The sequence below is a fragment of the Amblyomma americanum genome, chromosome 3 (assembly GCF_052857255.1).
Source record: "Amblyomma americanum isolate KBUSLIRL-KWMA chromosome 3, ASM5285725v1, whole genome shotgun sequence".
NCBI lineage: Eukaryota > Metazoa > Arthropoda > Arachnida > Ixodida > Ixodidae > Amblyomma > Amblyomma americanum.
The window spans coordinates 116,058,322-116,072,260 of NC_135499.1; the positions used below are offsets into that span (position 1 = coordinate 116,058,322).

The following is a 13,939-nucleotide window of genomic DNA, read 5'->3' on the forward strand; positions in this document are numbered from 1 at the left end:
TTTACATAATGACCAACTATCAGCTAGCCTTACGTACTACGCTGTTGAACTACCATAGAGTACCACCAGCTATTCCTGCTAGCCGTACAAGTCGGATAGGCAGCTCTTCTAACTATGAGTGTGTAGACGTAGCAGTTATCTCTATGACGTTAACTTCGTCCACACCAAACACCATCACTCCCATCACCACTACCAGTCGAAAGTTCACACATGCACATTATAGGGTTATCCGTGTTACAGCGCTGACTGCAGTTTTTTTTTTTTTTGAACTACAGCGCCTGATGCAACCCTTGTAAATCGCGTGTAGGCCGCGATGTTGCATCATTCTAGTCTTGTGAAATTGAGGGTGCGATTAAACATGTACATCAGAGTGTACACAAAACACAAGTTTATTTCCGCTCATTCATCATGTACAATTACTTCTGCTTTATGAACTTTTCTTGCGTAAAAAAGAGGCAGAGAAAAAGGAACTATACAATGATATTACAAAAAGTTGGCATTTTCAAAAACGCGCTAGGAAAATATATGCATATATACGCATGTCGAGATTTCAAGAGCAGGCAAGTCTTTGTCTTCACTACAGACCTTTGTGGCAAGGAGAAAGCACACACAGCAGACGTGACTTAACACCAGTAATGTAACACTATGTACAAAAACTGCTCAGATCTTTTTCTTTCTTTTCATCTTGTTCTATGTACAAAAATCACGCGGTCTGCTTCTCAGATATTGTTTCTTTGGTGAACAGAAAAGCTGCAATGCTGTTGGTTACAAAGCGTTGCAGAAGCAAGAGCATCAGTAAGAGTTCTGGTGGCTTTGCTGACTGTCCTTGGCAAAACTTGCCGTTGCGTAGACAGTTCAGTATAGCTCACATTTGGCTTGGCCCACCACACAAAATGCACAGACTGAAGGACAAAGAAATCGTAGCACTTTGTTGTTGGCACTTGAAGTTCACGTTGACAGTAGGGTGACGGAAAGCAGAGCAGGGCAGCGTCGCTGAGAGTGTGTTTTCTTTTTCTTTCTTATGTCTTGAACGCTGTGGGTTGGAAGTTTGCCATTTCCATCGTTGGAGTAATGCAGGCGCCTGTTAACATTCTGAGTTGCATACATTAGTTCGAGCATCTGTTAGTCCTAGGTGGTACCGCAGCAAGCTTCATAAAGAGCAGCATTACATGCGTCTTCGGACAGAAGGCATTGCGTTCCAGAATGAAAAGTTTACAAATAAGTTAGATGTTCCTTCTATCTCTGACTTTGGAACTGCTTCTTCGCGCCTGCTACATCTGGACGAAAGGACAAAAAGCGCAAATGACCATGCTCAAGTGCTTCGCGGCACAACTGTCTTTTTCGCACATAGCAGAGCAAGAGCAGGTCATTATCTAGAACTTTCCTTTGCAGGAAAGCCGTCTTCATATGGACTTCGAGATAATACAACGATCAGCCACAATCACATCTTTGCTTCTTCCATGGTAGAAGTCTCGAAATGGCGATCTTATACCCGTGCCTTTTAGAAACGTTCGCCACCCGTCGGTTCATGACCACAGCACAGCTTGTAGCATGCAGTCAAACTAGTTGTGCCTTGCGGCAGCAGCAAGGCGGGCAAACACGCTGAGTTGTTTCACAATAACACTGCACAACTTCCGTCACATCAGTTTCACAGCTCGCACAGTTCACACAATACGGTTGCTGAAGCTGCACATCAAACGTCGGGGCACAACACTGCTTGGGCTTGTGCTACTCTGTGAGGAAGACGTACTAGTTTCACCACGTCTCGGAGACAGAAGGCACTGGCGGCTTGGCATGTTACAGGCTTATCACAATGACTTGATTGTTTCACACGTGTCGTGGTGTGCCTGTGCAGCACAGTTCTCTAAATCCGTGGCGACCTCGCTTTCATCCGAGAGCCTTGAGGGTGACTGTAAACTGTCACTTTAGTGCAATTTGACCTAGAAGTACACTGTGAGTTCGTTGTGGTCGGGAGACTGGTTGCCGTTTGTCAGCGGTGTTACGCTGACGTCAGGGTCCAGTGCCGTCTGAAAAACAGGATAGGAAATTGTGAGATAACTATGCAGCCTATCTTATCTGTAATGCTAGTGGCGGTTTTTGTATCCTCTTAGCTTTGTCTTAGTGAATATTAGCTTGAAACCGATCATGTAGCGATAACCAGGATAGCTGGTTTGTAGCTCTGCATAACATGCACTCAGGGAGTTTAAGCTAACTTTGCCGCGCATTAGATTCAGAAATAAATTAATTTCCAACGAACAGCCGCCAAAAGATGTGTTGGACACAAGCCAACACAAAATATTTTTGGAGGTTTTATGAACATCCTTGCATTATCCCATATTGCAGTTCACTGCCGCACGCTTTGTACGCGTTGTCCTGTATTAAAGCTATGCGCATGACATGCTATGTAAGGATGCATGATACAGTTTTGCATACAATTTCATAATGCAAGAGTATGAGCGGTAAATAGAAAAGAAGAATGCGGTCCCGTAATTGTGGTGAATAAATTAGTTTTTCACTTGGCACAGGGCGTGACGTAAAACTAAAAAAAAAATCACAGCGGTAAGCGCAATGCTTTGAAAAGAGGTTTAGCATAGCGCGATCCGCTACCGCGAACCGGTTCCTCGAGGCACCTGCTGCGCATGCGCAGATGACACCGAAGGGCGCACGCCTGACACTGTGCAGCAGCAGGTGAGCGCCCGCGGAAGAGGATCGCGGTATTGGGTGGCGGATCGCGCTATGCCAAACCTATCAGTGATTAATAGATAGCAGAGGTGTCGGCCTGTCTCCAGCATTTACGTATAAGCAGTACTGGATATTAAGGTCCTGGCTGTTATGAACGCATAACATTTATCTTTGTTAACTATATTTAGTACACAGCCGCTAGTAGCATTTTCGCCTTTGCAGCTCATTCACAAAGGTGCTATAGAGCGAAATGACAGGGACAGCACACAGCACTAACATTTAACTCAATTTTATTCATAGCACGGAGAAATATATACGGATGCGAGCGCACGAAATAAAAAGAGGGAAACTTAACGCATGCGCGTCCATACGTACTAGTTGCTCTTACGGATAAAGGAACAACATTCCTCCTGGAAGGCATTGCGTTCACTTATGTATATAATCCTCCGTGCTGTGATATAGGGAAGTGCATATTGCAACCGCGCAAAGCGACGAAAGACGAAGAGAGGAATGCACAAGACACAACGCGTCCCTTGTCGTTTTGCGCGGTTGCAATATGCACTCCCCTGTTAACCACCAACTAGCCCGCCTTTGCCTTTTAAATGTGAATATAATTGAGTTGCATTCAATTCCTCTATGTTCCTCCTCTATGTAGCTCGTTCTCCGATGACAAAAGCTGGGCGCACCGGGCGAACAAAACATCCTGGAGTTTTGTAGCGAACACTTGCAATAACGCAGGTGCGTCACTGCATCGTACACCACTGAAATGCTGGCGCCACGGCTGGATGACATAGCCCCTTAAAGCTTCCTAGTGTTTGTTTGTTCATGCTCGAAGTCGCTTGCAAAAGGTCTTCTTATTATCCTATCATACTGCTGTGACACGAGAAGCAACCATATTTATCACACAAGGTTGTGACTGATGAAACTGCCTCTAGGAAGTCCGCTATTGTGGTAAGTGCTTTCCGCGCCTTATCCCAGAAGTTTTTCGCCACAGGATAGCCCAATAAACAGTAGAACTTTCATGCTAGTCTTTTGTCTGCAGGCCAATATAGCCATCTGACATCTGGTGGACTGGTGCCTTTTTCGAAAAGTCGCAGCAGAAGACTAAACCACAAAAGGCACCGAGGCCGGCAAGGGCGGAGTCTAGACTCGAGAAGTAGCTCTCGTCGTTGAGCTGCCACCTGAGCCCGCAAGCGTACCAGACAGCATCCGACAGCAAAATGAAGCTTCGGCGTCTACAATGAGCCTGGCACCAGCGTCGACCTCAATTATGCTGCAGAATACCCGGGTACCTACAACCTTCAGCGGCTCCCTTGCTGAAGACCCGAAGGAGCGGATCGACCAATTCCAGCGCGTGGCTTCATCCATCAGGTGGGAAGATGACATGAAGCTCCCATATGTTTTCTTTGCGCTTTACGGCCCTGCTAAAACGTGGTAAGAAAACCACAAAGTCATCTTGACGATATGGGATCTATTCAAAACAAAGTTCTCGATGGCCTTTACAAGCATGTTGCGGTAGAAAGCTGGTATGTTTATCCAATCAATAAGAAAACAGCACCCCGTAATGTAACAGTCAAAATGTTGGTTTAAAAAAAACAGCTGCCTTTTAACGCCGCGCAGACCCGAGCATGACCGACACGAAGAAAGTGAACCTCCCGATGCCAAGCGTCAAGGAGCAACTTTTCGCCTGCTTGATGCGAAATGTGCCGAAGGCAGTGGCTGAATCTACCCGCAAATCGTCGACGATCGAAAAGGCCCCAGACACTCTAACTCACCTGTACCAGTGACAGCTTCAAGTCATCTCTACAAGCCACCCCAATGACATCATGCACCAGGAAATGTGACGCCTGGAGGGCCACAGAAAGCCTTCCGCTGTGCTGTCACTGTGGTGGGGCTAGTAACGTTGTTCGACACTGCCCCATAAAGGCGAATGGGACTTCGCGACTTTTCTTCTGACGCGCCGCGAACACGCCCCTGCCAACACCGGCAGATGGACGACTACTTGCGTTGAGAGGAGTGTGTGCCGAACCGAACCGTCTGTCCCTGTCAGCCTCGCGCTTCGCATCGCCCAGTCGCAGCTACGCACTGACCGAGCGAGGAAGATCCCCCGGCCTCCGTGGGGAAAAACTGAAGAAGCAACCTTTGGAGATGGGGTTGCTTGCCGACGAAACGACGGATATCCTCCATAGATGACGACGCCATGAGAATGCGACGACGACACACTCCAGCACGGTCTTGAAGACGCCGTTCTACAATGCCATGACGACGCCCCCCAACCGCAAGTGAGACAACCGACCAAGCCGCGACCAGAATTTAAGACCAACGTGCAACGCAAAGGTAACAACTGCAGACTTTGATGTCATCACCGATGGCTGCAATGTTACTTCCTCGGTGGATACGGGAGCAGACTGCTCGGTCATGACTGGAGTATGCGACTCTCAGCTGAAGAAGGCGAAGACCGCTTGGGACGGCCCGCAGATAAGCACAGCTGGCGGCCACCTCATCACCCCATTGGAACGGTGTGCAAGAGTGCAAACTAACGGACATACGGCCCCTGCGACTTTCCTTGTGCTCTTTCCTATAGTGCAGCAAAGAGGCACAGCCGCTGAGCGGTACTGACCTTGTTCGGCTGCTCGTCTTCCCAGCTGAGCTTCTTGACCCTCCTTGGTATGGAGCCTATGGGCCACTGGACGCTGAGCAGTTTGCCATTGCCCAGCGGCGAGGGACCACCCGCGGGCGCTGCGGTGCCATTCCGCAGCGGCTCGAGCCTGCCGTTGGGAACTGCTCCGCCATTCTGCTGCGGCCGGTTGTTGTTGTTGTTGTTGTTACCATTGGGCACGGGCGTGTCCGGACTGTCCGGCACCGTTTCTCGCTCACTCATGTCCTCGGTCGTGTCGTCTGATTTGACGTCCGACAGGTTGAAGATCGGGTTCTCAACGCCCGACAGGGGCCGTGGAGGATTGATCAGCTTGTTCGCCGCGCTGTGCGGAGCCTTTATCGTCGCTACCTGCACGTTGAATTGCAAGTGCCAGGAAAAGAGTTGACGGTTTGCTTCCACGTCATCAATTCACTCAGTCCTCTGGCACAAACGCCACGTGAGATGGAGAAAATGCGTATTAAACCCGAAGTTTCAGCCTTTGGTATAGAACATCACGTAAGAGGCTATGTCGGGCTGAATAGCGGTTAGGAGCAATTTTTGATCAAGGTTGAGGCTCCTTGGTCGCGCAACAAGATTTCGCCATGCAGTTGCCGTCATATGCTAGGTATTCCGTGTGTGATCGCTGGACAGCGATTAGCCGACCAGTTTTTCTTCAATAGTCATGCGTGGGTAAGCTCAGAAGTGCACACACGTGCACACACGTGTTGGAGAGTGTTGGAGTCCACACACGTGTTGGAGTACATCTCGCTTTACTTTTGTAAACACTACCTATGCGATGAAAAACCACCGAGAGCGTTCACAGCACTAATCGGAAAAGTTCTGCAAATGAGGTGTCGGCAGCAACATTTCACGTGAATTTCAGGCTAAACCATGTTACCTTGTTCAGTGGAGTGTGGCCATTCCCGGTGATGGAGACAGGCAATCGGTTCCGGTACTTTTTACTAGAAAGTAACCAAGGGGCAAGTATTAGTTGTATATTTTGTGGGTCAGCATGAATGAATTTAAACTAGAATAAAAACGAATAAAAAAGGAAATATTTGGCGGTCTGGAGCTTAGGCTTATGTTTGTGAAGAAGCATGGTAACCGGCACGAATAAAAGTATCGTTCCGGCCAAGTGCCCAAATAACACACGTTTCTGCACTTTTACCGAACAAAAGGTGCATCGTGTTGCAGTCAACTGGTAATTTATTTTCTATCAATATTGAGCGCGATATTTAGAGCAGAAAAACAAACAGGTCAGCAGGTGGCAATGCATTTCAGTTGAAAATAATGATCCTGTTTGGTGCGTTACGTGCTTCGTGTGTCTGGTTCAGATTGCACTGCTTACTTGAGTATTATGAGTCATCCCACTGTAGCAGTTGTATATTCCAGTTTCAGAATCAAATCTTATGAGCAAAATTTTAGTTTTTTTGAAATAATTTGCCATTAGAGGCAGCACACTGGAACTTTCACCAGCATAGTGCACCATCTATGTGGCACTAAGCTCACTGAATATACCAGGTGTTCCAGAGAATACTTTCAAAAATTTTCAAAAATAGGCTTTTTGGGGTAGAAATATGGATTTTGCGGCATAGTGTTACCAGTGTTGGCGGACACAAGAAAACCGGTGAATCGCCTTTAGTAAGATGGTTAACTAATTTTTAATAATTAACTTGTTAACTAGTGGAGTTACGCGCCTAGTTGCAATTAGAGATTTGTAGGTGGTGCTTAGTAATATCCATATGAGTTTTTTAGAATTTCGGAAACGCGATTACCCTTGACGCTGTGGCTCGGCAAAATTTGACTTCTTTTGATTAGTTGCATGCTCTGGAAAGTTGCTTTGCTTGCATGCTTTTATAAAGCGCATGTATTTTGGCGCATGTATTCTAGCCGAATTTTGTCGAGCTACAGCGCCGAGAATAATCACGTTTTCGAAATTCGAAAAACTGATATGGCTACACTAACGAGGCTAAGAATCTCTAATGGCAACTAGGCGTCTAACTCTGCTAGTTAAAAATTTAATTATTAAAATCAATTAACCAGCTTACTACTTAAGACGATTCGCCCGTTTTCTAGACTTCGTCAACACTAGTAATACCATGCTGCAAAGCCATATTTTTGCCTCAAAAATATGGCTAAGCAGACGTCGAGCTGGAATCAATAAAGTTGTTTCTTTCTCTCTCCAATGGGGAACGATTTTGACAAAAGCAAAAACGTGAATAGAAAAAATACAAGACTACCGTCGAGGTATCTGCGGATATATTGATTGTTATAGTGCAATCTTACATTATATGAAGAAATTGCGTTCATAAACGGTTTCCCGCTCGAAAATGCTTTTGTCAAGAATTTCTAGGCATGGTATGCCGAAAACTTCTGCGGACATTTTAGTGGTTTGCAAGTAGATAATCGCGGATGGAACAGTAGCGCACATTGCCTTGCTTCTGCGACCATGATGATCTGTTCTAGCTGTCCAAAATTAACTCAGAAACATCCAACGGTGCTTTCGGAATTGGCGTTTCATTGCACAGGACCCGTGAAAAACGGGCTAAAAACCTAGTCGGCGACAATTTCGCTTGCTGCGGAATTGAACGTTTCTCTTCATTAACCAGAGTGTTCACGATATGTTACACAGAGCTGCGTCTGCGTAAGCGGAGCAGTTTTATAACTCAGACATCCCAACAGATTAAACCAGTTCATACACATATAGTTTTGCATCTGCTGTTTGTGAACAGGAAGTTGCAGAGAGGTTGTTCTTATCGTTGTTGACTGCCCGCGTCACCCAGCGTCGTGAACCTTGAACACTGAACAACTCGGCGCCAACTGCAAGCTGAGAATTAATGTGGTAACGAAGGTTTGCTTCCCTACAGTCACACCAACATCGTGGCTTTTTTGTATTAAACAAATTGTCTATGTTTTTCAACACGGGATTAGGCCAGATTCGCAGCTCTGGCATTTTCGGGCTGTACTGTATTGCACGGCCGTGGCGCAGTTCTTCTTAAAAGACAGCGTGATCAGTTTGTCACAGTGCTCGTTGAAGGCGGCGCACTCACTTCTTGAGAATGTACACGGTGAGCGTGATGATAATGAGCAGCAGGGATCCCAGCAGGGCGCCGAATACGGCCATAAGCACGAAGCTGCCCTCGTCCCGCTTGGGCACCAGCGCTCCGCTCAGGACCAGGGCCTCGGGAAACTGGACCTCCACCAGTGCAGTGGACTTGCGAGGAGGTACGCCGCTGTCTGTCGCAACCACGACGAGGTGTGACCGCGAAGAGTTGAGGTACTCCAGGTCACGGATGCGCACCTGCGAACCATTTGCGGAGAAGTTCAGGACAGGTCGTATGCGGGAGTCTCCAAGACTATACATAAGAGAATGTGGTACAGAGAACATGGGGGACCGGCTAAATTTAGGCGTTGCATCTAAGGTCTGTGAAAGCGAGAAATTTGGGCAGAATGTCGGCGCAGGAACGTCGCAGGTTCGACTAGTCTAGGCCATACATGGCGCGGCACATGAAGTAATGTTCTACAGAAAACGCAAGAACGAAATTCCCAAGTGACATCTTTGTTGGCTATATACAGTGATGCTGGGAAAAAAACTCGCAAAATTCCTGAACTTGGACTGGCTTCTTTCTGACGACAGAAGTAGTAATTCATCGTTATTTCTTCGCCATTAATTCGGTGAAACCACAAAGTATTTTTGCGTGTTCCTTCGTGTCATCATTTCGGGCGCTTTCACTTTAGGAACTAATACAGGCTCATGCAAAATTCATCTGGTGTGACTGAAATCATGACATAGAGCATCTAAGCAAAGTGTGGAAACATTTGCGAACTGTTGCGGACCGAATTCGTTTAGTACGATCGCCTATTAAAGCCGAGTTCATATGTATGCAAGTCATGGCCGGCTTCAGACCAAAGCGTGGCCCACACAGCACCCGCGTTCATGAGGCGCGCGTAGGCACCGAGCGGGAGTATGATGCACTGGAATCCTCGCACTCTTCGCTCACGCAGATTTAAGCCACTATGGCCGTGACCAAAACAGACGCTGAGGCCCGATGGGCTCGGGTTACATTTAGGCGTTGTAGAGGGTTTAAACACTTAGAAATGCAGTCTAACATGATTTGAAGGTTCTCCGGCGTGGTGATCGCGTACTCTTGCATAAAAGTAACGGCATAGGATGAAGAACCAAGCGGCTAGCTAAGTTCGTATATTTCGAACGATCTTGTAAAAATATATTTACGCCAAGTAAGTTCAGATTCAAGTAATCCCCTTCCAGTCGTGTCAGAGTACACAGCTCTTTTCAGTGTCAAAAGTAATAGCGCCTCACACCCAGCAGGGACCCCACCGAATGAGCAGGTGCCCGTGTGCTTAGCGATGTCAGTGCAGGTTAATGATTCCTGGGTGGTCGAAATTATTTCAGAGCACTACGGTACCGCTGCCTGTCTATTCTTTCACTCCCACCTTCCTCCCTACCCTCACGGCGCCGTTGACGTGTCCACCAAGAAGTGATACAGTTACTGCGCCTTTCATTTGCTCGAAACCATTTCTCATTTCTCAATACGCATATCTGTTATGAAAGCTCGTATGGAAACTCAAGGACTCCATATAACATCACATACACTGTATGAAAACCGTATAGAAATTATGTGGATTAGTTATAGACTCAGCACAAACAGGATATGGATTTCCACATATTCTTCCATATCATACAGACTCCATATTCCCATAAATCCATAAGAGCGGTTCATATGGAACGTTTCAGTACGGGTATCTGGAAGTGTCTTAAAACACGATTGTAAGTCAATGGACACCCACTATGCATTCTACCACAGACGTGCATTCCTCTGTGGTCGTATACATCAATGAGGAGCGGTCGTACTGCCATCCGGGCCTATGCGCGTAGTGCTGTGCAGGTACCCACCTCTCCGCGGTTGTTGATGGTGAAGAGTCGCGCCGAGGGCCCGTCGATGGTCAGCTGCACGGTGTCCCCGGCGTCGGCGTCCGAGGCGTGCACCTGCCCCACCAGCGCCCCCTGGCGCACGGCGTCCGGCTCGGTGAGCACGAACGAGTAGCGCGGCTGGCCGAACTGCGGGTCGTTGTCGTTGACGTCCAGCACGGTCACGTTCACTCGCGCCACGTCGCTGTGCTTGCCGTCGGTGGCAAGAACCTGCGCAGCGGACGCGCACCATTGACCACTCCTGCTGCTCTCCGCTTGCAGAGCGCGCAAGAAAGTATGCGAGCTGCGGTACTTCAGGGGATATGCGACTAAACGACGGCGCTACGCTCGTGCTGGTGCGTACTTTTTTGTGATTTGTAGCCGCATGATTTTTAGGCATGCTGTAGTGGGACATGAAGCTACAATCCGCCCGCGATATGAATATGCTAGCAGTTTAGTGGAAAAGACTTGGGAAAAGTTAAGGAGTATATAAAGAGTCTCCCTTCTTATTTCTATATCGTCTATTCTATAGAACGTAAAATATTTGCCCCCTCGTCACGTTAGAAACATTCGACAGTTTTTGAGAGCTATATAAAATGACATAGAGAAACCATGTAGCCTTTAGATGCTTGCTGTTGTCGCGATCAGCGCATACGCATCTAAGTGTCGGGGCTCAATACTGCAGGCAGCTTCGCAGTGAACGCCCATATCGACATTTAGCCTTGGCTGTGACAAGCGTGTAATTCACGTACATCCAACACAGTCAGTCTGCGGAAAGCCACTCCGGCGCCGAGACTGTTTGTATAATAGCTTGGTCGCACTGGTGAAACATTTTAGAAGCGGGGCAACGGTAGGAGACAGGTATTAAGCAATGCACAAACACAACGCGCTAACGAGTTGATCTCTTCCTTCGTGCCGCCTTCTTCCGTTTCTATACTCTCGAGGAGTTCCCGATTCACTGCACGCACACCTGCAATGCAATGCAAGGAGCTCGATCTGTACATGGGAGATGGAAAGGAACGCGAACAGAGCGGAACCTAGGCGCTCTGCTGTTCGCATTTCTTTTCATACAACTTTTACTTCGGCGGTAGCAAAATGAGTGTAGAGTTGTCCGTGATGCACTTTAGGACGACTCTAACGTCTTTTTTCTTGCCACCCAGGTAAAAGCGCTACCAAAAGAAATTCGAACAGCGAAGTGCGTAGGCACCGCGCTGTTCGCATTTCTTTCCACCGCGATAGAGCACGTGCCTGCATGGTGTAGAAGCGCTTGGCCTCGTAGTCCAGCGGCTGGGCGAGGATGAGCTCCCCCGAGGCGTGGACAGCGAACGGAGCGGCGTCCCCGCTCCCGTCGTCCATGAGCTCGAAGCGGACGCCGCCCTTGTCTGCGGCGCCGCGCGTCGTCTGCACCGTGAGCACCGCCTGGCCCGGAGGGGTGCTCTCCAGCACGCGGGCCTCGTACTCGTCCTGCGGCGAACGGGCCGCGCTTATATGACTGAGCCACGGCGCATACAGCATGGAGGCTGCTATAAACACTGGTCCTAATGCTGATCCTTTAGAAATTTTTCCATATACAGTACAGGTGCCCGCGAAAGTTTTCGGAACGCCGAATGCACGAAAAGCATCAATTTCCTCGCTGACTACAAGCGCGGGCAGGAACTGAGGGGTGCATTGTGCAGGTGGCGCTGCTAACTACAAAGCACACACTTCACTTCATGACTGCGTCCTTAGGCTGCCCAGTATTTAAGCTTTGTTGCAAGTTTCGTGTTCCGAATAGTTTTTGTGGGCCCTGCACATACATAGTCTGTAGCCTGTGCAATGAAATTTTTGTGAGCGATGACAACAGCAGGGGATGTTGTTTTGCTTCAGAATTGAGAGGACCTTCCAAAGAAATATACGTGGGATTTATTTCGTATTTTTGGTTTCGCTTCGTTATTACTTCAGTTATAGTATGCTGCAGTTGTAACCTTTGCTAACGCTTCCGATAACCATTTAGGACTAGCTTCGTACAACCTTAGATGTTGTGTCTTGTAGGCGCTTATTAAGACTACTGTCAGGAAACTCATGCCACTAGCTTCCCCACGAGAACTACGAGTTAACAGGGAAGACCTGCAGACGTAAATATCTGCAGCCAGCGACGGGAGGGAGGCGTATGACACACAGATATTTTCGAAAACAAAACAAAGCATCCTACACATTAAGTGTTTTAGTTTTTTATTTAACTGACCATGCTGAAGCAGACTGTGTTTGTTGTTCGTATGGCAAGTTTCCTAGAACCAAGCGCTCAGCAGGTGTCTGCAACTGCTTCAGCCATAAGAACACTGCTGCTTCAAGCGAGGCATGGACAGTCAATATCCCCCCGACGCCATAGCACCACTCGACGCTTAGTTACTAAAGCAATGATACAACGGTTCCTACAACCCATGGAAAATAAATGAATAAATAAATAACACAGTCAATTATGATCGTGCTTCCGATGTCGAAAGCCACGATAAGAATATCCGGTAATTTGAGTTTTCCACTAGGCATTTGTGAACAGGATATAGAAATGCAGTTTTGAGTGCTTCTTCCATGTACCGGCCATCAGCGTACCTGTAGGAAGTGGAGCTCGTGCGGCGGGAACCGGTCGGCGGTGAGCGTGAGCGTGGTGAGCGTGAATCGGTCCGGGTTGTCGTGCTGCGTGGCGCGCACCACGAGCGTTACGGGCAGCGCAAAGCCCTCGGGCAGCGGCCGCACCAGGGACACGTGACCCGTCTGGGGGTGCAGGTCGAAGTACGAGTACTCGGGGGCGTCTGCAGGGAAGCGCACATTCACTCATCAGCAAGGTCACGCGCAGGATTCCATACAGTGCCTTCGAATGTTCTCCATTTTCCTCCATTTTCATTCCTTTTCACATTCACAACACAGATACCAAAAACATATGAGCAGTAATACGGGAAAATGACGGTGTGGCGCGCGCCTTGTCTTTCATCTTGCAGATTACGCGATGGCGAGACGCTTCCGTAGACTGGGTCCAATGTGTTTAAAAGGTAAGGACACAGTAGAGCTTTGCAAGTTTTGCCAGTATCCAGTTAAAATCCAGGCGTAGCGCGGCGATTGAGAACTACCAAACCTGTAGAAAGCTTTGTTTGACCGCTGGTAAGCGTATTCATTGTTGGCGTTAGCATAAAAATCAGCATTGCAGCGTATACATGTTCACGACGTGCTCTGCTTACTGTTCCTAATTAAACGTGAAAACAAGCTCTTTAATGAAGTAGCATGTTCTCACAGGGTAGTGCTTCAGGTGTACTTGGTATCAGCATGTTTCGTGGGATGGTCATCACCACACTCGTTGCAGCATTCAAGAGGTGTTCGTAGCAGGCGATGCAAAAGTTGTCTGCAGATTACAAATAGTCACTTTTCATATTTATGCAGCATACATGTCATATTCCTGATTGAATTCATCAGCACGGGGCGTAAAGAAGCAACTCCAAAGGTACGAAAATTATTACTAAGTGATAGGTGAACGGTAATTAGCAGTGTAAAGACGAAATAAATGGTACACATCTACCCGTCATTGCAGCCTCACCTGAGTTGAAGGTGTACTTGATGGGGGCCTTGATTTCTTCGTCGGGATCTTCAGCTTCGATCTTGCTGGGCTTCACATCCAGCGGCGTGCCCTGCAACGAGCCACTCGGCGTCAACAATGCTCG

General features: G+C 47.9%; 1 protein-coding gene across 2 annotated transcripts in view; it reads right to left on the reverse strand.

Moving 5' to 3' along the window:
• Positions 1-374: 374 nt before the first annotated feature.
• The window catches only part of Cad96Cb (protocadherin Fat 4-like Cad96Ca), a 261,784-nt gene continuing 248,219 nt past the window's right edge, over positions 375-13,939 (reverse strand). Inside the window, exons 9-16 of one of the 2 annotated variants that reach the window (XM_077657731.1) lie at positions 13,816-13,906; positions 12,840-13,039; positions 11,499-11,714; positions 10,236-10,481; positions 8,371-8,621; positions 6,219-6,282; positions 5,303-5,689; positions 375-2,027 (exon numbers count right to left, since the gene is read on the reverse strand). In XM_077657731.1, the coding sequence (XP_077513857.1) occupies positions 1,941-2,027; positions 5,303-5,689; positions 6,219-6,282; positions 8,371-8,621; positions 10,236-10,481; positions 11,499-11,714; positions 12,840-13,039; positions 13,816-13,906 (1,542 nt within the window). In that variant the 3' untranslated portion in view covers positions 375-1,940. The remainder of the gene's footprint in view (positions 2,028-5,302; positions 5,690-6,218; positions 6,283-8,370; positions 8,622-10,235; positions 10,482-11,498; positions 11,715-12,839; positions 13,040-13,815; positions 13,907-13,939) is intronic. The other variant, XM_077657732.1, reaches the window with a different exon arrangement.